This window comes from Corticium candelabrum, chromosome 10 (genome assembly GCF_963422355.1).
Source record: "Corticium candelabrum chromosome 10, ooCorCand1.1, whole genome shotgun sequence".
Lineage (NCBI taxonomy): Eukaryota > Metazoa > Porifera > Homoscleromorpha > Homosclerophorida > Plakinidae > Corticium > Corticium candelabrum.
The window spans coordinates 6251038-6272699 of NC_085094.1; the positions used below are offsets into that span (position 1 = coordinate 6251038).

A 21662-nucleotide genomic window follows, 5' to 3' on the forward strand; every position below is an offset into this window, starting at 1 on the left:
GATCGCGATCCGATCGGGATCCGATCGGGATAGCGAGCGTCCACACTGCACTTTGAAAACGATACCTCCGCCTCATTTCGCTATCACGTGACTGATGACCGATGTGTATGTGTGGTTTCTTTGCTTGTAGAAAGCGTTGATACAGCGACGTAAGGTGAGCGAGAACAAAGACGAGTGAGGAGTGTTAGATGTTCCGACTACACGCATAGCGTACGTGAAGGTAACGCCCACTATTTCTAATTGGATTCAACCGATCGCGATCGGATCGCGATCGAATCCACCTCGCGATGTGGATCGGACGGATCGCGATCCGATCGCGATCGAGTTGCAAGTGTGGACAGCGTTGCGGTTGGATCGCGATCGGATCGCGATCGGATCGCGATCCAGTTGCCAGTGTGGACAGGCCTTGAGTTACTCTACATTCCTCCCTCCTACGATTCTAACGTGACCTCACGTTACAATGACACAACTGCAAAAAATCACTACTTCGTGTCACTAACTACGTAGTCCTGTAGCCATCTTGGTCGATTATGTTCTCTAGCAGGTCTTCGAATCGGTAAGTCCACGACCAATGGTTGGTCTAGTACATCCGGGACTTGGCCTTCTGCGACTACCTCCTCAAAGTACTGAACTGCTGCCGGTAGAATATTCGGACTGGCCTCCTCTGCTTGTTGCTCGTTCTCTTCAGTTGGTTTCATCACTTGTTGTTCTCGATCTTCCTGACAGCTGTCGTGTACCGGATGTCTGTAACATGGCTTCACTCGGTTAGACTGTGTTAGACATGATACTGATCAAGATCACATAATTACAGGTAATGGCATGGATGAAATCAACAGAGTTGAAACAGTAAGGAAGCAACTATGTCATGTAATGGACGACATTGAAAATGGACTAGGTAATACTCAGTTTTGCTTAATTCTTTGCATAGTTCAAATGAGACAACAGCGACAGTCATTTTAGTTGTGCCACTTTCACAATGTTGAAGTAAATTTGCTTTCATAAATCCAACTATTGTCTGCTTTGTCTACTATTCTACACAGACCCTGAAATAAGGATTTCAAATTGATCGGCCATTTAGTCAGAGCTGTAGCCACCATTTTGAAGCGGCTCTATTGCAGCCGCCATTTTGAGAAATGAATGACTAATTACATAACCCTTCGTCGAGTCTGATCCATGTCATAACTGGTAGAGTGATGTGTTTTGTGTTGCCTAAGCTGGATATGTTTATGCTAAACAGTGTGATTAAATAGAAATATTTAATCAGTTCAGCTATATATCCGGTATTGTTGTGTGATGCCTATCGGCTGCCTGCATGATTGTACAAATGCCCTGTATTGTGTGTGTACTAACGGTTGTCTGTCACAGTCATTTGTGGACAGTCTCACTGCCTGCACAGTGGTTATGTCACTACATTGTGGTAAAGCAGGTGGGTGAATTCTTTGATCATGAACTAGCTCAACTGTCTTGACCGCTGGTGAGTTGTCAGAAGCGCATGAGCGCAGAGGACGCCTGAAGCTGTGGTCTCCTAGCATCATAAACTGTACCCCTGAAAGCAACCCGAACATTTCAATCCATGCCGTAACTTTGTTTCCAGTAGTGTACCAATGCTCTTATGGCCGGCCGTTATTTCATGCTCTGCTACAGATGTACTAACTATTTATCGATCTGCTCATGCACTAAATAAAATGCCTGCTAATGAATCAACACAAAAGCAAAAAGTTGGGTTTTGTTTATTATAAAATTTATAATTTATAGTGTATATATATGTTATGCACAAACACGGATATGGACAAACCGTGGATGTGTAGTGGATGTCTACTTTTGCCGGGTAATTTTTAATTAATTAATTAAGGGTTAGGGTCAGGATGATATGGTTAGGGTCAGGGTTAGTGGTTAGAGTTAGGGTTAAAATTAGGATTAGGGTTTGGAATGCATGGTTTGTACGGGCAAATCATGGATTGTGCCGGGTAGTTAGTTTATGGATTGTCCAAATCCGTGCTTGGAACACAACGTACTGTATATGCAACAATCAAGCAGTACTAAATTTGAATGAACAACTGTCAGTATGTGTATGGCGTTGTTACGCAAAGGTTCTTTTAAATCGATGATGTTTACATGACTTAAATTTGAACTTTGGCTGACTTTATACAAATAGCTATATTAATTTTTATATTTTTGACACACGCCCATATTTGTCTTTATTACATACATAAACAGTCCCGCCTCAACATCCAAACAACTAAGGCGTGCATGTCCTAACTCATCGATACATCCACTATCTCTAAATTTAAATGTTGTAACACCAATCTAGCAATGTAAGACCACAATCTGATAGACAATTGTTGTAATAAACTGTTTAAAGACTACGAAACACATCCTGTTGCTCACTGCATAATTCTTGAAGCTATAGAACATAGAATCTTGAAACTGTAAGGTGACCATAGACCGAGAGTTTCCACAGCAAATGGACAGAAGATAACACCAGCTGCTGAAACCTCATAGTTTATAGTTGGTAGATTGCAACAACCTAGCACTGCTCCGTTACTATCTTTGATAGTATCCCCTTCTCAGTACATTCGAATTAAGCTGCAACTAATCACAAAAATACTTACTACAGCAGTTGCAATATGTGACATATAACAAATGTACGCAACAGGATATCTAATACTTTTTAGTCTTAGATTGACCAAAAACATGCATTTGCATATATCCTGTGTTTGTTTGTTGAGCCACATGCCTCTCTTGCTTTAGAATATCCAACCAATCAAAACTTTCGGCAATAACAATGGGTGATATCACATTAGTCCACAATCGTGACAGAAAATTATGGACGCGTTTCCACTAGCACTTAAACCAGTTTAACGAGTGGTTTAAGCTAAACTGGTTTAGGGATTAACATGTTTCCACCTGCACTAAACCAGTTACCAGGGTATATTCTAAACCTAAACCACTTTTCTAGACCTACTTTGTAGTAGGTTTAGCAAAGTGATTTAGATTGAACTATGTCGTGACAGTAGCGCGCTTGCTTAGATGGCTTCTCGACAATGCTGTTTGATGATATTGACTGTTTTGCTGGTATAGGATTACCTTGAAAGATGTAAGGGTTGTTAATTAACTAAAGGAGAGAGAGGGAGAAGATGGTGTCCTTGGTCATCGTCATGGAAATTCCTAGTACTATCATGTGACAACCAACAGTTGCTCTGACTCTGCGACAGAGCAGCCAATACTTCGAACAAGCCTACAAGTGTTCCTAAACTATTCGTCTTCCACAGTCCGGATGTGCAAGTTCCTAAGAGGAAACAGTCGCTTTCTTGAACTTGTTTAGTTTATAAACGCATTTAAGAGTTCAGCAGCTGCTGCAAATATAATTCCCAAACTGGGGTCCCTTCAGATTAGTGTTCTCCCTCAATGCGCGCACTCATATTCTACAATTAAATGACCTACGGTCGAAAACAAGAGAACTATCAGTGGCGCCGTATTCGCTGCAAACACATGCACGTGCTTATTAAGTCAAGCACGTGAATATCCGGGATATTTATCTGTGACCTGAAATAACCGGCCCCAAAAAAATTCGCCGTAATGGAGGGAGGGTGGGTAGATTTCAACTCAGTTAGTAGCACTTAGACTATGTAATACTAAAAGATCACTGACACGCTAAACTAAGTATATGGGATAACTTGACAGCCATTCGCTCTTGTGGCTGATGTGGCATTTGAGTATCTGCACTTGAAGCCATCATGTCAAATACATCATACACAATAATACCCACATTGGCTGCTGCAAATGTCTCTGCAACAATCTGATTGTACCACTTGATGCGATAAGAATTCAAATGAGATAAGTCAAACTCTCGTGGATTTCCTGTGCTAAATATAAGTGGAACTGTCTTTCCCATCTTTCTCTGCCTTAGATGACGAACTGCGGTCCCCATGTGCTCCATGCGTTGACGAAATATATCTGGTGGTAAGAGTAGGAAATGCTGTATTGTGCTTATTAGGATTATCTCATTTCCATGTCCTGGAATAGTATCGATTGTATCTGCTACAAATGTAGCGCCAGTGAAGTTCATGCCAAGTGCAGTTTGCACTGGAAGACCATGTAATCAAAATCTGATTGTTGCATTATATTTCCGTACATAGATGTTCAACAAATTTTCCGGAATGTACAAACTCAACCGTGGTTGCATCAAACCAATTGATGAAAGAACAACTATGTGCAGTTGTCTAACTGTTGAGTCTCCTATTAAGTATAGTTCTCTGTTTGTGAGACATTTCCACCACTTCGTTTTAGTATCACATTGGAAAGAACAGTCTCTATTGATCCATTGATTGCCAAGCCAATAACCTGTTGGCTTAGCTAACAAAAGGCTGTTGCTTGCAAGCTTCTTTGCTGAATTGTGATGTTACTGGTTCATCATCATTTGATATCAAAATAGACTTTATTTTTGAAGTCACTGCACCTGTATGTAGACGTGCACAGGCAGTTTCTACCTTGTATCTGGTCATCATGATGGTATTCACGCTATGGTCAACAGTGCACCATTGAATAGAGTCACAGGTTGTAGAATTTGGTGCACGTGGACCTTCACAAACTCCATACCAATCATATTTATATTGAAATTTCATATCACATGATGAATCGAACATAGGCAGTTGATCAGGTTTGCCATTCATGTGACTCTCTCGTACTGCACTGCTTTCTGTTTTGCGGACGATAGCTTGTATCTCCAGTAGACTATCTCGCATTTGTGGACCTACATAGTCTATGTGAATGCCGTAATTATTTCCAATTGTTCAGGAGAAAATGTAATTAAAGTCAAGAGTAGCTTCCACTCTAGCCACAAGATAACTGCTCAGCCACAACTCAACGTCTATACTCGCTTTTCCACTGCAAGTTGGAACAAACGTGTTGAGATATGAGCCATTGGAAAAATCTGTGACTTCACCAGCAACAGAAGTAGGAACACTTCCTACCTTACCTCTCAATACTGCGTTAAACATATCTCCTCCTGTCGTCTTCGTGTCGCCCTTTGCATCACGAGCTGTTAGCAATACATAGAACAATCTGCCTACAGTGATGTCCTCTGACACAATGTTCCAGGAGGAAGTCGCTGCCGAAGTTTCGCTTAGGCATGATAGTGACTGTATCACTGGAAAAGAACTACGAGCAGATCTGTGAGATCGTGAGAGTGTGATGATATAGAATCCAATCAGTAAGACTGTCCCTAGCGGCAAGTAGAGTACAAGTAAGGAATATGTTGATATTCCAAATACACGCCGAGCCATGACTAATACGTCAGTAGATATATGCACCCGTGAAAATAAAAAAGGGGTCTAGCTCGTCTTTGGCAAGCTTGACGTGAACCAAATCTCGTGCAAGTTGTGGGGGTAGCGTTGGGGGCGTGTTTGAGTCGCTAAACAATACCCCTTAGTGAAGGTTGAACACTTCCAATATCTCCGCTGTCTTTTGGGCCTTAGTCTCGGTATAGTTAGAAATCGCAGAGCCTGACATTTTCGTTTATTAGGTTATCTAAGCCCTTAATTCCTACAAAGTATAATACTTTTGCATATCAAACACCTAGCCGGATACAATGGGTGGGGCGATGGTCATTATCCTATGATCTTGTAAGACCAACTGACCAACAACTAGAACCATTAAACAGTGTAACATGGTATAACTGAAGCAGCTGGAGGACCAATTAGTTAGCACCACTTCCCAGCAATGGTGAAAGTAGGCCAATCAAAAGGCTGTTAACAATTAGCGAGGTCAGCACCCAATTACTAAGTCAAGGAGAAAAATGAAACAAGGGTTGAGCTAAACATAGCCTTGCAATGAAGGATGCAGAAATTTCTGAGAAATTACAAAACATCTTACAAGACTCACAAAATGGGATAGCAGAAGTAGATTGGACCAGCCACAGACAGAAATGGTTAACCCCATTAAAATGCTTCTCACTGACCAACTTCTCATAGGTTTGTAGCTTAAATTAACAAATGACAACTCATACATTTTCAAACAAGCCAAATTACCTTCACCCACTGTTTTATTAAACAAAAACTTTCAACAGCCATGACCCATGCCACTGTTAACAGTAGCCAAATAGTCAGTCCTCCCTCCAAGTAACCTCCACTTCATCGGTTCGATATCTCTGAGTACACCACGTGTCCTCCAGTTTCGTTATCTGCCCAGTCTTAAACATCTCCCATCCAGCTTGAGCAATCATAGCGCCATTGTCGATACAATATCGCTCGTCCATAGCACAAACACTTGCTCCTCGTTCACTAGCCATTTGCCTCATCATTTCTTGCAGTCGCTCATTGCAGCCAACCCCACCAACAATCAAGACCTCCTTAGAGCCACAATGAGCCATGGCACGCTCGGTGATCTCCACAAGCATCGCAAACACTGTTTCTTGAAGTGAGAAACACAAGTCCTCCGGCGTACATTCTTCCGATTCGAGTTTGTGCTTTGCGATTGCCTCGACGTGAGACAGAATACCAGAAAAAGCAACATCCATGCCTTTGACCGAGTAAGGTAGCTCGACATACTGCGTTCCCTTCTTTGCCATTTGTTCGATGTTGTATCCAGGACTTGGGTCGTTGCTTAGCTTGAGAACACGAGCAAACCGATCGAGGCAATTACCAACAGCAATGTCAATCGTTTCGCCAAAAATTCTATATCTCCTCTGAGAGTACGCGATCACCTGCGTGTTCCCACCACTAACATACAGTACAACAGGATTGTCCGATCCAGTCACCATACGACCCATTTCAATGTGCCCGATACAATGATTCACACCGATTATCGGTTTATTCCACAGTTGAGATACGGTTCTAGCCACCAATGCAACAGCAACCAGAGGTGCCCCCATGCCGGGACCCTTCGTATAGCAAATACAGTCAACGTCGTCTGGTGTAATTCCGGCTTCATCCATGGCCTCTTGCAAGACACTAAGCACATGTTGTCGATGATGTTCAGCAGTATCGCGAGGTAAAAAACCTTGGCCCGGAGGCGTCACATACGTACGACGTACGTTTGACAAAACTTTGCCGTCCTGCAGGACACCAACGCCAAGTTTATTGGCACTCCCCTCCATGCCAATAACAATTGTCATCTTTACATCAAGAAACCCAATTGGAACCCGACTTTAAATTTCACCGGACTTACACAATAGAACAGTTGATGAGCAAAAAGCGTGTATTTCCCTCTGCAGCAAGTCCTTACTGACAACAGTAGAGCACAATAGTCAAACCCACGTGACTAAACTGCGCATGCCCAAAGTCATTTGTGGTTCTCATCGGTGCAGAGATGGAGCCTCCTAGAGCAGCAGTTCAAACCGGTGTAAAACTAGCGAAGGTGAAGCTCAGCACGTGTGTGTTTGCGCCGTACTGGTGTAGACGTTTTTGCGGCTGTGTTTTTTATGTTTTTGTGCACGTGGTTGCAGGTTACTAAGCTAATCGGCCGTACTGGCTCACAGGGACAGTGTACGCAGGTAATGTACATTATAATCGACAGTGTTCTCTTTTTCTGTTGCCTTTCTGGTGCGTTTATGAGTTGAGGCTCTCTTTTGGGGTACACTTTTAGGTTCGCGTGGAGTTTCTCGATGAAACGAATCGGTCTATCATTCGCAATGTGAAAGGACCAGTACGGGAAGGCGACATACTAACGTTATTGGAATCAGAACGCGAGGCGAGAAGACTACGTTAGAAAGGAACTCGGAACGGGAAACGGGGAAATACATAATACATGAGCTGTGGATTGTAGTTGCTTATCGCATTGTACTCTTGCTATGCTGTACGTATACTACAAAAGAGTACCATGGCTTTTATTCTGAACTAGATTGGAGTCTACTAGGGTGACAGTTTGCGTGCTGCTGCTCCTTCACTCACAGATGCACTCTGGTCTCCCGAAGTGGCACCGGCTAGAACACACAAGATCTAGATATACCATGTCTTGTTCATATGCAAGATAATTGGGTCCTCGACCTGACTTGCCTTGTTTGAAGGACGGCGGTTGGTGCTGGCTTTCTAGTCGTTTGTGTCGGTTGTATTGCCACTGTAGAAGAATCTGTTCTTCAATGAACTTCGCGCATTGTGCATTTACCAATTCCTTTTGGAACTCTTTGTGTTGAAGCAAATCGAGGAAGTGGAGGCAGTGAGGGTATCTATGATAAGACTCATCGGGTAGTGATTCGAGAGATGATTCGTGTGTGTCGACTTACTTCAGAAATCTGGCATATTTAGGATGTTTCCAGTATTGCAGATATCTAAGATAATTTACAAACGATTTGTCCTTGAAGTATCCGTGCTGTGCAAGAACTGAAAATCATACAAATTACTTAGTATGAAACAGTACCATTGACATACAAACTTACAGTTTAGATAGTAAGGATTGGCAAGCGACTGTACAAATTCCAACTCGACTTCAAACCTCTCTCTTTCTCCATCGCTCATTGCTATGGCGTCTAGAACATCCACGAAGTTGTAATTAATAATTATTGATTAAGAAATATTTTCTGATGACACTTAATGTATATGCACATGGCACTTGTAGCATGGTTGGAGTTCATGACACTATATGTAGAGCTACTCTTCAAGGAAACACTTTCAAACCGTTCCTGACTAGAGATAATTAATCAATTAACTAATTACCTACTAATTATTATACACCAATTTGGCTGCTATCACAATATAAAACATATTAACTCCCAACTGCAAGTACAAGTATTCAACTGCATGAATACAAGTATTCAACTGCGTGTATACAAGTATCCAACTGCATGTATACAAGTATCCAACTGCATGTATACAAGTATCCAACTGCATGTATCCAACTTCATGTATACGAGTATCCAACTGCATGTGTACCATACAAGTATCCAACTGCATGTATACAAGTATCCAACTGCATGTATACAAGTATCCAACTGCATGTATCCAACTTCATGTATACGAGTATCCAACTGCATGTGTACCATACAAGTATCCAACTGCATGCATACAAGTATCCAACTGCATGTATCCAACTGCATGTATACAAGTATCCAACTGCATGTATACAAGTATCCAAGTGCATGTATACAAGTATCCAAGTGCATGTATACAAGTATCCAAGTGCATGTATACAAGTATCCAACTGCATGTATCCAACTTCATGTATACGAGTATCCAACTGCATGTGTACCATACAAGTATCCAACTGCATGCATACAAGTATCCAACTGCATGTATCCAACTGCATGTATACAAGTATCCAACTGCATGTATACAAGTATCCAACTGCATGTATACAAGTATCCAACTGCATGTATACAAGTATCCAACTGCATGTATCCAACTTCATGTATACGAGTATCCAACTGCATGTGTACCATACAAGTATCCAACTGCATGTATACAAGTATCCAACTGCATGTATCCAACTGCATGTGTACCATACAAGTATCCAACTGCATGTCTACAAGTATCCAACTGCATGTATACAAGTATCCAACTGCATGTATACAAGTATCCAACTGCATGTATACAAGTATCCAAGTGCATGTATACAAGTATCCAACTGCATGTATCCAACTTCATGTATACGAGTATCCAACTGCATGTGTACCATACAAGTATCCAACTGCATGCATACAAGTATCCAACTGCATGTATCCAACTGCATGTATACAAGTATCCAACTGCATGTATACAAGTATCCAACTGCATGTATACAAGTATCCAACTGCATGTATACAAGTATCCAACTGCATGTATCCAACTTCATGTATACGAGTATCCAACTGCATGTGTACCATACAAGTATCCAACTGCATGTATACAAGTATCCAACTGCATGTATCCAACTGCATGTGTACCATACAAGTATCCAACTGCATGTCTACAAGTATCCAACTGCATGTATACAAGTATCCAACTGCATGTATACAAGTATCCAACTGCATGTATACAAGTATCCAACTGCATGTATCCAACTTCATGTATACGAGTATCCAACTGCATGTGTACCATACAAGTATCCAACTGCATGCATACAAGTATCCAACTGCATGTATCCAACTGCATGTATACAAGTATCCAACTGCATGTACAAGTATTCAACTGCATGTCTAGCAAGTATCCAACTGCATGTATACAAGTATCCAAACAGTACAGACCCCAGGAATTACAAATGACAAAAAATCTAAAAAACCTAACAACTAAAACTAACCTACAAAAATTTAGCATATTTTGTTGCTAGTTCAACTGATGAAGCTTCCTTCTTTAGTAAATCCACGTGTTCAGACATAGTTATGTAAAGATGTCTACCTCACTTTCAGCCCTGGAATTTGTCGGACCTCCAAACAGGGCACAAACGTTTACCGAACAAAATTTTATTGTTGATACTTACGCCTGTTTGAAGAGTATGTACCTTTTCGGTCGTCGATAAGCGTTTTGCTATCGGCCATGCCGTTTTTCGCTTCTCATTATACGGGAATGTGGTGATGGCCTTGTTGTGTTTTTCGGGTACGAGAGCTGCGTTGCGTTCAGCCGTCGTTGCTCGACGTATGCTTTCAGCTGGGCGTGATTCGCAGGAGGATAATACATTTTTGCATCGACTGGCTCGACGTTTCGAGCGGGGCAAGCCGCCTGGGGATTCTCATGCCAAAATACTTGCCAGTGCAAAGCATATCTATGAGATACAGTGTAAGGAATATGGGACGCACACACGGACACACACACACACACACACACACACACACACACACACACACACACACACACACACACACAAACACACACACACACACACACACACACACACACACACACACACACACACAAACAAACGAACACACACACACACACACACACACACACACACACACACACACACACACACACACACACACACACACACAAACACACTCACACACACACAAAAATTTTGTCGATTTCATTTGGTGTGTTTTATTAGTTCATGATGTGAAGCCTGATTGCATCCATGAATATCAAGACCTAACGTCAGTTCTCTAGTATTGTTGGATTTTGTAATTTCCTATAGTATAGACATGATGGCGATCGATAGAGAAGAAATGTTCCCAAAGTTACACCAAAGCTCATCTATTCCAGCTCAACTAGTGGGCAGCTGGACATCAATTCTGGGAAAGCAAGACGAAGCAGGTTTTCTAATACTGTAGTTGTGTGATTGCATGTATGAGTCCTGCAAAATGTGTGACGCATTTTGGTCAGCGATTACTTGTGATGATCGAGCAAATTAATTAATGCTCAATCGTACCTATAGTCAAGTGCTGAATAGGTCATTCTGTGGAAATATTGAAGTTGCCTAGCTGTGTTACGAGAACTCGGAAGGATATTGAATAGTGTGCATATTATAAGTAGGAAATCTCAAACATTGTTACTTGAAGATTGAGCTGTACATATTCTCTATATTCTAGGAGTGTTTGTATTTGCTGTTTTACTTGCCAGCTTTGTTTCACTTGCACTGTCCTTGGGTGTCCAAGTGTATGGTCAAATTGCATGTGAACCTAATACATGTACCATCAGCTAATTCGTGTCTACTCAATTAAGTCAGTTAACATTGAACGTTTAGTTTTTTGCAAGTTTTAGTTGACTATAAACAAGGCATTTTTAACTATCTGATACTATATTATGATTTTTCAGTTTCTTGTAATTGCAGTACACTTGTGGTACTATGAGAATGGTTGGAGTGACGTGAGTGACACACTTGAACAGTTGCGAGACAACGTGGTAGGCACTACAGACATCTTATCAGATGGTGTAGTCATCACGGCTCTTTACATTCATTGTTAGGAATGGAGACAGTACAGTGACAGGATAAAGTCACTTTTGTCGTCTCGACGAAATCAACTTTTGATGGAGTTTGCCTTTTGGGGAAAACCAGTGCCGCGTAATTCAAGTCATATCTATGAACTGCGTAGTTATAGACTAAGAGTAATATTGTTGGTCATGAGCAATGGGCTTGATATTTATCGACAATTTTTTGTTTAGCCGGGAACACTAATAGACTGGAGCCGAGAATGGTTTGTTGTGCATTGCATTGTGTGTTGATTTGTGTGCATGCGTGCATGTGCTCACACACACACACACACACACACACACACACACACACACACACACACACACACACACACACACACACACACACACACACACACACATGTTGGCTGTTGTCCACTTGTATTGTTGTTGAGTGTTTTGTCATCTGTTAGGGAGAAAGGAATTCTATTCAGACAGGAAGCCAATGAAGCTGTTGGCGGTTTCTTTTCACAGATCGGTCTTCTGTATGAAGTCTATCACATTTGGGGTACAGTGTATGTTATAATTAAAGAATTTCTTGAGATTTAAGTAACTTGTTACTTTTGTAGCCTACTCTGATCTTAGCGTACGACAAGAGGTTCGAGAAAATGCATGGATGAAGCCTGGATGGGATGACTGCTGGGCTCGAACCAGTTATAGTTTATATTATTATTATATATTTCAATTGTTCTCTACTCTGTCGTTTTGTTTCAGTTTCTCTGGTTCAGTCCTTGGATACCAGAATTATGCTACCCGCTCCTTACTCGAGTCTGCAGTAAATCTTGTCTCTTAATTAATTAAATGAAGTATTTCACTTTTAATTGACTTTATTTAAGTAATAACTGTAGGAGTCTAGAATGAATTTATCTGCAACTATTTTTACTTGTAAGATTTACTTTTAAGCCTTGCCTTGGCATAACATTAAACGTCAGTACATGTACTTAGAGTCTGTTCATCTGTTATTGAATTCTACATATGATTTACTGATACCCTGCTGCGGGGGGTGTTTGAAGTCCGAGGCCAATGGCCGCATCTCATCAGCTTCGTATGATTAGAGAGTCGGGTTTGTTTGAAATTGGAAAGACCGATAATGCTATAGACGGACAGAGTTTCGTGAAGTGGAAGCTAAAGAGCGTTTGGCAGAGAGTTTTTCATCCGAGACGACTACGCCAACGTACACTCTGTCTTCAGCCTCTTGGAGAGTTGAGAATAACAGCAGAGTCTAGCGGAGAATATATAAGTGATAGCATACTAGACAATCTGAAGAAAGTACTGGAAGCGTTCTTCTTAGGTCTCACAGTTGAAATATTGCCTCCTCTTGTGTTGAATGATTTGAAATGTGAGAAAAGGATTCACGAACGGACGAACAGGGTGCAGTGGCTTGTTACTGATTTATTGATGCATTTGAAAACATTAAGGCCTCTAAGAGCTCTCTGTGTCGTTGGGATTACTGTGGAAGATTTGTATCCTAGTGATGAGTGGAACTTCGTATTGGGCCATGCTATGTGTACGACGGGTTGTGCTGTGATAAGTGTTGGCAGATATGCCAGCGATAATCCAAGAGAAGAAGTAATGATCATGAAGCTAAAGAATATGATTTGGAGACTTGCCAGGGTGAGTGTAGGGAACAGAGTGAGTGCATTCAATGGTGTTGTTGTATGGGTTTGTGTAGGTTGTTACCCATGAGACCTGCCACTTACTTGGAATGGGCCACTGTTACGGGTATGTTTGCGCCATGAACCAAAGCACGACTGTGCTTGAGGCCGAATCACAGCCACTCGTATTGTGTCCATTATGTCTGCGAAAACTTCAGCATGTTTTGAGATTTCAATACCTAGAGAGATACTGTAGTTTAAAGGCTGTCTGTTACCAACTTTCGCAGGCAGATGGGGATGCTTGTATTACATCGGAGGCTGTGAATTCTACTGCAGACGTGCAAGTTGTTGAATTGAGAGTAACACAAACAGTTGCTTCTGTGCATAAAAATTCTAACACAATGGATACCTCATTCTCAGACGGAAATTTTTTCGAGGTGACATGTGAGTGGTTAAATGCCGTTATTGGCAAACTGACAAGGGATGAAGACATGTAGTCATTAAGTAGCAGAGTGTGGCACAAAGGTACAGATTTGTTTGTCTATGTTGCATGATGAATGAAATTAACTTAATTAATTAAGTCAACAGTCCCAAGTTTTGTAATATTCAAATACATACCCAATATAGTTATGAGGTCAACGAGTCTTATTACCCTACGTTTGAATAAGACCCAACTTCAAGACCCTAGACACTAACTGTCATCATCGTCTTTGTAGGAGTGTCACAGGGAATTAGACTGAACTTCCCCAGTGTTTAGTTATACAGGGTACTCTAAGAACTAAGGGTACTCTTTAGTGTGTTATGTTGCAGAAAGAGGGATTTTTGCAGTAAAACTTTCCAACTACTGATTTGGTTTTGAAGTTTAATGTTTGGAAATTCTTGATGTAAGTTTGGGTGCTAGCATATGCAGCAAAAACAAATTGATGTTATTTAATAGTCAATAGCCCAGGTCTTTCACCTCATAAGAGGGGAGAGCACCCTGGAGCCTAACTCTTCAAGATCTGCAAATGTTTGAAAAATTGTAAAGACTGAGGCAGGACGTTTGAATGTTGTGTCTTGTTAACAACACTCACACATGTGACAGTCAAGAGTTTTAGATATTTCAAGAGAATCGTGCATGTTGATGATTCTCGAGGTGAAGTGATTGTCTGCACAAGCAACAATGACCTCATAACACCCGAGGCCAGTTTACTCTGTCAGTCTAGCAGTTCTCTTACTATTTAGTAGTGGCTAATAGGACTACCATTTATTTGGTGTAGAAGGCAATTAAACCGCTATAATGGTAAGATATTATGTAGGGAATACCTAGCAAACTCTGAAGACATTTTACGCTGCAATTGCTGGTCTGTTGGATTGCAATCGTTCGAGTCTCGTGACAATTCATATCTTTATTGTAAGTAACAATGGCGTTCCCCAGTGGTAATTGATACTTCCTGGATGGTTACGGTAATTATTGATTACGCAAGCTCTTGCCAGGGTCTCTACATCGTTCCACTGTCGAGATCAACGTACACTTCGCTCACACAGCATGCACCACTTCACTAGTGACAATTAGTTTGTTAGCCGTACCTACACCTATAACTACGAGTATTTTGCTCTACTTGTGCTCAAGGGGATCATTCAAGGGACCAATAATTATGTCGACATCGAGGTCCCTTACCTGCATATGCTAACAAGGCAGGGACTGCTACACCATGATGACATCATACCACTAGAGCGGGCGTAATATAATCCTGCACATCGTCTCAAGAGCTCTAGAGCAGACGCGAGCAAAGAAGAAGTTGAAGCAGACAGAATGCGTTGGGGTGGCTTGCTAGCAATTCTAGTCTGTCACCTAGTTTTAAATTTGGCAAGTGAGTTTCGATTTTTTCGCTAACCGCGCGTTCACTTTCAGTCATCTACTTCTATCGATTACTACTCTCGATACTGTGCAGGTTGTCGAGCCGAGGCGAGTAGTTCCAATGTGATTAATGGCGCATCAGGTTGGCAAACGTTGCCTAAGGTAGGACTATGGCGTAGGTATCACGTCACTTTGGATGTCCGTCTCAAAACGGCCGGCACAAAATGGAAAACGCCACCTGGAACAACGGGAACTCGCTTTGAAATCGATGTCTACATCACTTCAATCCAAGGAACTCGCCGCCACCAGCTACGTGTAAGGCCTCGTGCCTCTGGCATTAAGTGTTTGCTGTCACACCCGATTTTTAATCCGCTAGGTTGACAAACTGAAGGTTTTTGAGTGGACTAGCAATTCCTACGTAAAGTGTAATGAGTGCGAGACGAGGTACCAAGATCTGTTGGCGTTTCCTAGCGAGTTCTGGTGGCAAAAGGGCAAGCTCTGCATGTCAAGCTGCAGCAAACAGACCGAAATCGCGTCCAATTTGCAACGAGCTATTGTCGATGCGTTCGCCACGTCGCCCAAGGAGAGAAAACCCACTACACGCTGGAAGAGTAGGGTACAGGTAGGCATCATTCCCCAAACTCGTGCGTGTGTGTCCAATATGTCACAAGGGTCTGTTTACGTAATAGGAAGGTATTTTTGGGCTTTGTAAGACCGACGTTATGGAATTCCCCGATAGCCATAGAGGATGGGTTGTGCGGAGGCGGCTGCCTCTGGCGCAGTGCATGGACAAACCCGCGCAAACTTACAGCAACTTCAAAGCTGACGTCATACAGGTATAGATATCTACTCGGTCAATTATTTTAGTAAAGCGAATGTATGTAGCGCCCTTTACAGGGACAACACAATGAGATTGCTTCAGACTGGACGACATCGAATCATCACTTTGTGCGAGTGCCCAATGGGTATCGACTGCAGAAAGCGGAGATACGACAAGTCGTAACCACTGGCCCCGTCCGAGCCGTAATAAAGTACGCATGCGTCTAACTAAAGTTTTGACCTCGCTTGTGATCTCACCTGCAACTTGTTTTGTTCATTCAGTGTACACTTGAATTACAACTGGACGGAAAACGCTCCTAATCTAAATCGTTGCCATTCACGTAATTTTTTGCGACCCAATTAACACCTCTTTTTGATAATTAATATTTTCACGTTTTTTATGTCTTTTGTAGCTGTTTGTCGTTCTGTGGTTTTCAAATTTGAGGATGACGTCATTAATCATGGCTCGAGCGACTGCGACAGGGCTGGATCGATTCTTGAGGGAATAGAAAGAGGAAAGTTGTCAGGAAGCGAGTGGTATTCGCGACTAGTGGACGCATTGCGTGGGTGCGGCTGGTCAGACTTGAAGTTGCTGTTTGATAAATATTCGTGGAAAGAGGACGGCAGCATGAGGTTTGTGTGTTTGGATGTTATGCATTAGAGTGATACAACTGAGGGCGTGAATGGTGTTCTTAGTGGTGTGTTTCTCGATGCTTTGCCATCGGTTGGAACTGGAGCTGCTTTGAAGTTGATCAATCACGTTGTCACCAGTGATGCTATCAATCTCGGTTGGTCACAAAAGCAGTGGCTCGTGACTGGTATAGCGAACATGCCTCTGGGATATTACAACAGTTGCAGTGGCTTGAGTCAGATGATGGTTTGTTTGTTAGCTGTAACATGATTCTGTAGCTAGCAGACCTTGACACCGACTTATTGTGATTAGGTTATTGTGAAGCATTATCCACGTGATGTAGACATGGTGACAGCCCTTGGGACTCTTACAGGGAAGGTTGTTAGTAGTCCCTGGGACTGCAAGCACGTGATCCTCGAGGTGGTGATAAGTAGGGTACCTTTTGTGGGGTATTTTTCTTGATTGTTATATATCTCAGGTTGTGCGTTGGCTTAAAGCTCAGCTGTGGGATCTTCATGTAGTGGTGACTGATGAATATGAGAATGAAGGCAAGAGCAAATGGACCGAAGACGTTCACAGACTAAAGGCATATCTATCAGCACTCGGACGGTCTCTCTGGCCTGAGTCTCTGTCTACTCTTAAGAGCTACATTGGAAAGGGAATACCTTTGTCGGTATCACGGGAAGCTTTGAAAGCAATGTCGTCTATAGCCATGCTTGCGCCTCAACAGGCATGCACATGTGCAGAGATTGCTTGCTCTGATCGATTAACTGTTTGTTGCTTGATGTAGGTGAGAGACATAGTACTGCCTCTTTTTTGGGATTCGTCTTCAGAGGGGGACGTGAGGATAGCTGCCTTCAACACGTTTATGAGCACCATAAACTGCGACTCTCCTTGGCCAACCGATGATCTTGAAACAATTGCTAACTCGGTTCACTCAGAAAAGAACAGCCAGGTTCAATCAGCAGTATATACGCATTTGAAAGAATTGGCAAACACAAGTGATCCATCATTGAAATGCCGGTATGAGCAGATTGCGCATGAGTTTGAAATCATACACATTGATGGTGCACTGTGTTGGCATTGTTGTCAGACAACAAGCGGTTGCGGATGCTGTACAAGAGACGAACATGCTCGAGAGCTGTCAACACTGTGACTTGGGGTATCGCTCGTCCAAGACATCAATCAGCTATGGTTCTACTAGTAAGCACGCTTACCGTTCACTACACACAAATTGCTGCACTGTAGTATAACATCATTCTGTTGCAGGTGATTTTTGGGAGTGGCTTGGAGGTGAACATTCGGGAACAGAATCTGTTGGAGCTTCTATGTGGTCCTCAGTGATTTATGGTGAGAACAAGACGTTGCCCAGCAGCTGGACGTGGAATTTGGCTATGAACGTGTTTGGGTACAAACTTGACACCCTAGAGGTACATACTAAAACAGACACACACACACACACACACACACACACACACACACACACACACACACACACACACTTGTACATGCTCACACATCATTATAACTCTTAAGTCTAACAATTGTTGTTTAGCTTCATGTTTCACTTGATTTCCTTACTGAATTTGTAAAGCTTCTGTTCAGTCCTGTTGGCTATTTCCGTCTAGACAAGACAAATTTTCAAGCCAGCGGTCTTCCATTAAAGGTGCGTGCTAATGCCCGACATTATTCTCAAATTGTTTACATGCAAATTCCGTCCTGTAGAATTTACGCATGAATTCCGAGACGACACAAGATTGGGGAGAAGTGCTTGTCAGGCTGTTTGGTCAGGACATGACCTGGAAGCTCTTCAATCGTGATCACCTAGCTGCTGCATTGTACGCCAATCCTTCTCTCAACACACTGAGACAAGCTTTTACAGAGATGTGGAGCAGTGGCTTTAGCCTCGACAAGTGGATTGGTGTTTTCAGAGCTTTAGGAAATACTTTCGATTATTTGGTGCACGGAGAAATATACAAGGAAAATCTCAGCTTACGAAGAACGTTCGGTTTGGGTGAGAGGGTAACACGAACATCGACCATAGCTGGAGTGCCTCTCGTTGTGACCGTCAATGGTGCCGTCGACGTGGATTTAGATACCGGAGTGAACGTATCTGCGCCATGGTTTGGAGCAGGCATTGTTGTTGATAGCAACCTGCACACAGGGTATATGCTTTAACAGTTTTCTAGCTATTTCTCTTTTTTTCATTTTTGTGTTGTGCATGCAGCTTCTCTGCACACATCCAGGGTAGCGTCTCATTCGCTGACGGCTGCGTTCGACCTCAAATTGGCTGGTCTATGGACTCGAGTGGCAACTGGACGCATGACATTAATGCTCGAGTTATTTCCAACGACGAGCAACCCAAGATTATCATCACTTACAATCCGGAGCTACAGAACGGGACATCAGTGGCACATTTTAGGTACAACTCGTTGAGATCAAACGCGCATGCATGCACAGTAGAGAGCTCATCTGATGGTTGTTTGTTGCCTTGAAGGACTCGCTGGGTGTCAGTAGCACGAGGGGTAGAAAGAGTTTTGACGTCAGCACCAAGTCGTCATGTATGCTTTCGCCTGTTTTATAGGACAAAACAATGGTGACTTTATGTTGTGACTGTGTTTCTCTGTTTAGACGTCGTTGTTTAGTCCCATTGGAGGTAGGTGGTTGGGTGTCGACTTTCTTACTCCTGTCACCTACACTCCCAGCAGCAGTGGTGTGTTCGGATCTTTTCTATGGGCGTCCGCTCCGCTGGACGTTGCCGTCAGAGTGAGGCTTTGGAACGCTTGCAAACCGGCCCGGTACGTCATTACAGTGTGGAGTGAATCGGATGTCAGCTGGGACGCCGGGAGACTGCGCGTCCGAGCGGTCGGAATGGATCCACACTTGGAGGCCAACGGGTCTGTTGTGTGGACGACGTCCGGTCGGGACGGGATCTGGAAAAAACGCGAGATTGGTGTCTCTGTTTGGACGACTCAAGAAGAGTGGAACGTTTTCAAATTTAATGCGACCACGGGAGGAACTTGGAACGCCGAGTTGGTGTGGAATGGGGACAACCACATTGCGCATGCGTACGTAGAGTTGAAGGCAAACGAGTGGCGCGGGAATGTTTCCTACCAAACGACATAGACGAGGAAACGTCTGATAGTCTTCTCGGCCCTCAGAACTTTACCATGGAAGGACACGGAAAAGCCGACGGAAGGACGAAACGTCATGCAAACATTGCCCTGCGGACAGACGAAGGTCGAAAACGCCATCAGAGTCACTGGATTGTTACTCATGATTCGACGTTTTGGTGGAACGTCCAGGGCCAATGGGGAACGTCTTCTCACGTGGATCTAGGCCTATTCCTTCCCTTCCCGGCGGAATCTTGTAAGTACAGTATCGAGTTTTGTGTGCCAATGACTTTTCTAATCGAATCTGTGTTCCAGTCACGTGTCACGCTTTCGGGCAGCATATTCTCACATTCGATCGTTTCAAGTACGTTTTTCATGCTAGTTCTGATTGCACGTACGTCCTGGCTCGGCATCGTCATCTCAACGACACATTTGCAGTGACACTCTCCGGCAACGATGTCAATATCTTGAGCAACGGAACGACATACACTCTCACCCATCAAACACACGTACTGAAAGTAAACGGACACTACACGCCAATCCCTTACTCTGTGGGCTCTGAAGTGGGAGTGGAGATGGTCGTCCTTCACAAACTTGAATACATTTACGTTTGGCTTGGCGTCGGTATCCACTTGTTGTATGGCGAGGGTGGAGTCCGCTTGACGGTGAGTGGTTACTACGCTGATGAGATGGCTGGATTGTGTGGAAATGCGGACGGCAACGTTGAGCACGAAATGATTATGCCCGACTTACGTGTGGCCGACGGTGAGCGTGATTTTGTTGGGAGCTGGAATATGGATGCAGGAAGGTGTGAAGTACCGCCACTGGTAGAGCCCGTATCAGATAGTGAAGAGGCGGTGGCGATATGCAACCGGTTCTTTACAGAAATGGCTAGGGCTCACAGGTTCATAGGTGAAAACGTTCACTACCACAACGCTTGTGTTTACGACGCCAGGTCGGGTAAAGACACCGGCCCGAGTGTCTACGCGTATGTGTTAGCAGCAAATGCCTTACAGATGAAAGTCGATGGTGAGACGTCAGGCACAGTGACCAATTTTGTGGTTATTAAACTAAAATTGTCTTTCTTTTACAGTTTGCCTTTACGGGTTGTGGTCGGACTGGTCATTTTGTAGAAACAGGAAGCGGCATCGAACACGACCAGTCAACTTCAGTGCACCAGATGAGGTCTGTAGTCACGTGAGAGAAGAGCAGTCATGTGATAGCGGTAGGACACTCCAATTTTCGTGACGTCACGACAGTCTTGTTAAAATTAATAAATAAACTCGTTTATAGCTGTGTCAGACGACGATTGTGGAGTTGATTTACAGCACCTCGTTATGGTCGTCGGCGACAAGGTATGCACTAGTGGCAGAAAGTTAAGGTCCTGCGTCGACAAGAAATGCACACCAATATGGAAAAAGATAGCCAAAGAGCAAACTTTCAATTGCATTTGGAGTCAACATTATGAGAATGTTGGAGAGTCTGAGGAGAAAGTTGTCAATACATCTAGCATCCGTCTTGCCTATCGAGAAGTAGAACGATGTTTGTGGCAGTGACGTGCTTGTAAAAAATAGGCGAAATATTTTACAGTAGCTTTCGTGCTCCATTCATGAAGAAAAAGCGCGATACATATAGACTAGCAGAAGGAACTTATCAATGTGTGTTGCAGTGACTGAGTCGTATTCGCTTTGCTTTGTATTTTACGATATATCTTACGATTTGAAGCAAAAACTGGCTGTTACTTAGATTGAAACAGATGTCCACTCACAATTCACCGCGCACGCGCAGACACACGCACACACAAACTTGAAATCATGTCTCTAGCTAGGCACACATTCATCCGTA

The 21662-nt window shown here is 43.0% G+C and overlaps 7 protein-coding genes across 10 annotated transcripts; 4 read left to right on the forward strand and 3 right to left on the reverse strand.

Annotated features, from left to right (window-relative positions):
• Positions 1 to 3626: 3626 nt before the first annotated feature.
• LOC134185157 (uncharacterized) lies at positions 3627 to 4313 on the reverse strand. Its single transcript, XM_062652940.1, has one exon. It carries the CDS (start codon positions 4067 to 4069, stop codon positions 3644 to 3646), a length of 426 nt encoding a protein of 141 aa, XP_062508924.1. The 5' UTR covers positions 4070 to 4313; the 3' UTR covers positions 3627 to 3643.
• Positions 4314 to 5969: 1656 nt separating this feature from the next.
• Positions 5970 to 7248, reverse strand: LOC134185428 (tRNA N6-adenosine threonylcarbamoyltransferase-like). Its single transcript, XM_062653209.1, has one exon. The coding sequence runs from the start codon at positions 7112 to 7114 to the stop codon at positions 6104 to 6106; it is 1011 nt and encodes a 336-aa protein (XP_062509193.1). The 5' UTR covers positions 7115 to 7248; the 3' UTR covers positions 5970 to 6103.
• Positions 7249 to 7720: 472 nt separating this feature from the next.
• LOC134185430 (mediator of RNA polymerase II transcription subunit 31-like) lies at positions 7721 to 10488 on the reverse strand. 3 transcript variants are annotated; one of them, XM_062653212.1, is made up of 5 exons: positions 10411 to 10488; positions 8375 to 8464; positions 8222 to 8318; positions 7995 to 8164; positions 7721 to 7921 (listed from the first exon to the last, which is right to left on the reverse strand). In XM_062653212.1, the coding sequence occupies exons 1-5, from the start codon at positions 10445 to 10447 to the stop codon at positions 7851 to 7853; spliced, it is 465 nt and encodes a 154-aa protein (XP_062509196.1). In that variant the 5' UTR covers positions 10448 to 10488; the 3' UTR covers positions 7721 to 7850. The 3 variants fall into 3 exon arrangements, with proteins under 3 accessions (XP_062509196.1, XP_062509195.1, XP_062509197.1); XM_062653211.1 differs by having other exon boundaries at positions 7986 to 8164; XM_062653213.1 differs by lacking the exon at positions 10411 to 10488 and adding an exon at positions 10210 to 10312 and having other exon boundaries at positions 7986 to 8164.
• On the forward strand, positions 10484 to 12831 carry LOC134185429 (protein NipSnap homolog 2-like). Its single transcript, XM_062653210.1, has 9 exons — positions 10484 to 10685; positions 10957 to 11002; positions 11068 to 11162; positions 11680 to 11750; positions 11814 to 11954; positions 12012 to 12043; positions 12233 to 12327; positions 12389 to 12472; positions 12534 to 12831. The coding sequence occupies exons 1-9, from the start codon at positions 10484 to 10486 to the stop codon at positions 12596 to 12598; spliced, it is 831 nt and encodes a 276-aa protein (XP_062509194.1). The 3' UTR covers positions 12599 to 12831.
• An 11-nt stretch (positions 12832 to 12842) lies between these two features.
• LOC134185427 (archaemetzincin-2-like) lies at positions 12843 to 14070 on the forward strand. 2 transcript variants are annotated; one of them, XM_062653208.1, is made up of 3 exons: positions 12843 to 13059; positions 13120 to 13433; positions 13492 to 14070. In XM_062653208.1, exons 1-3 carry the CDS (start codon positions 12843 to 12845, stop codon positions 13909 to 13911), a joined length of 951 nt encoding a protein of 316 aa, XP_062509192.1. In that variant the 3' UTR covers positions 13912 to 14070. The 2 variants fall into 2 exon arrangements, with proteins under 2 accessions (XP_062509192.1, XP_062509190.1); XM_062653206.1 differs by having other exon boundaries at positions 12843 to 13433.
• A 716-nt stretch (positions 14071 to 14786) lies between these two features.
• On the forward strand, positions 14787 to 19830 carry LOC134185789 (apolipophorins-like). Its single transcript, XM_062653666.1, has 18 exons — positions 14787 to 15267; positions 15349 to 15569; positions 15631 to 15876; positions 15944 to 16090; positions 16152 to 16285; positions 16356 to 16414; positions 16487 to 16706; positions 16770 to 16950; positions 17017 to 17124; positions 17183 to 17434; positions 17495 to 17727; positions 17798 to 17907; positions 17974 to 18134; positions 18260 to 18370; positions 18430 to 18869; positions 18932 to 19126; positions 19202 to 19265; positions 19336 to 19830. Exons 1-18 carry the CDS (start codon positions 15210 to 15212, stop codon positions 19828 to 19830), a joined length of 3435 nt encoding a protein of 1144 aa, XP_062509650.1. The 5' UTR covers positions 14787 to 15209.
• Positions 19737 to 21548, forward strand: LOC134185790 (mucin-6-like). Its single transcript, XM_062653667.1, has 4 exons — positions 19737 to 20073; positions 20133 to 20846; positions 20911 to 21042; positions 21111 to 21548. Exons 1-4 carry the CDS (start codon positions 19875 to 19877, stop codon positions 21371 to 21373), a joined length of 1308 nt encoding a protein of 435 aa, XP_062509651.1. The 5' UTR covers positions 19737 to 19874; the 3' UTR covers positions 21374 to 21548.
• Positions 21549 to 21662: the final 114 nt, after the last annotated feature.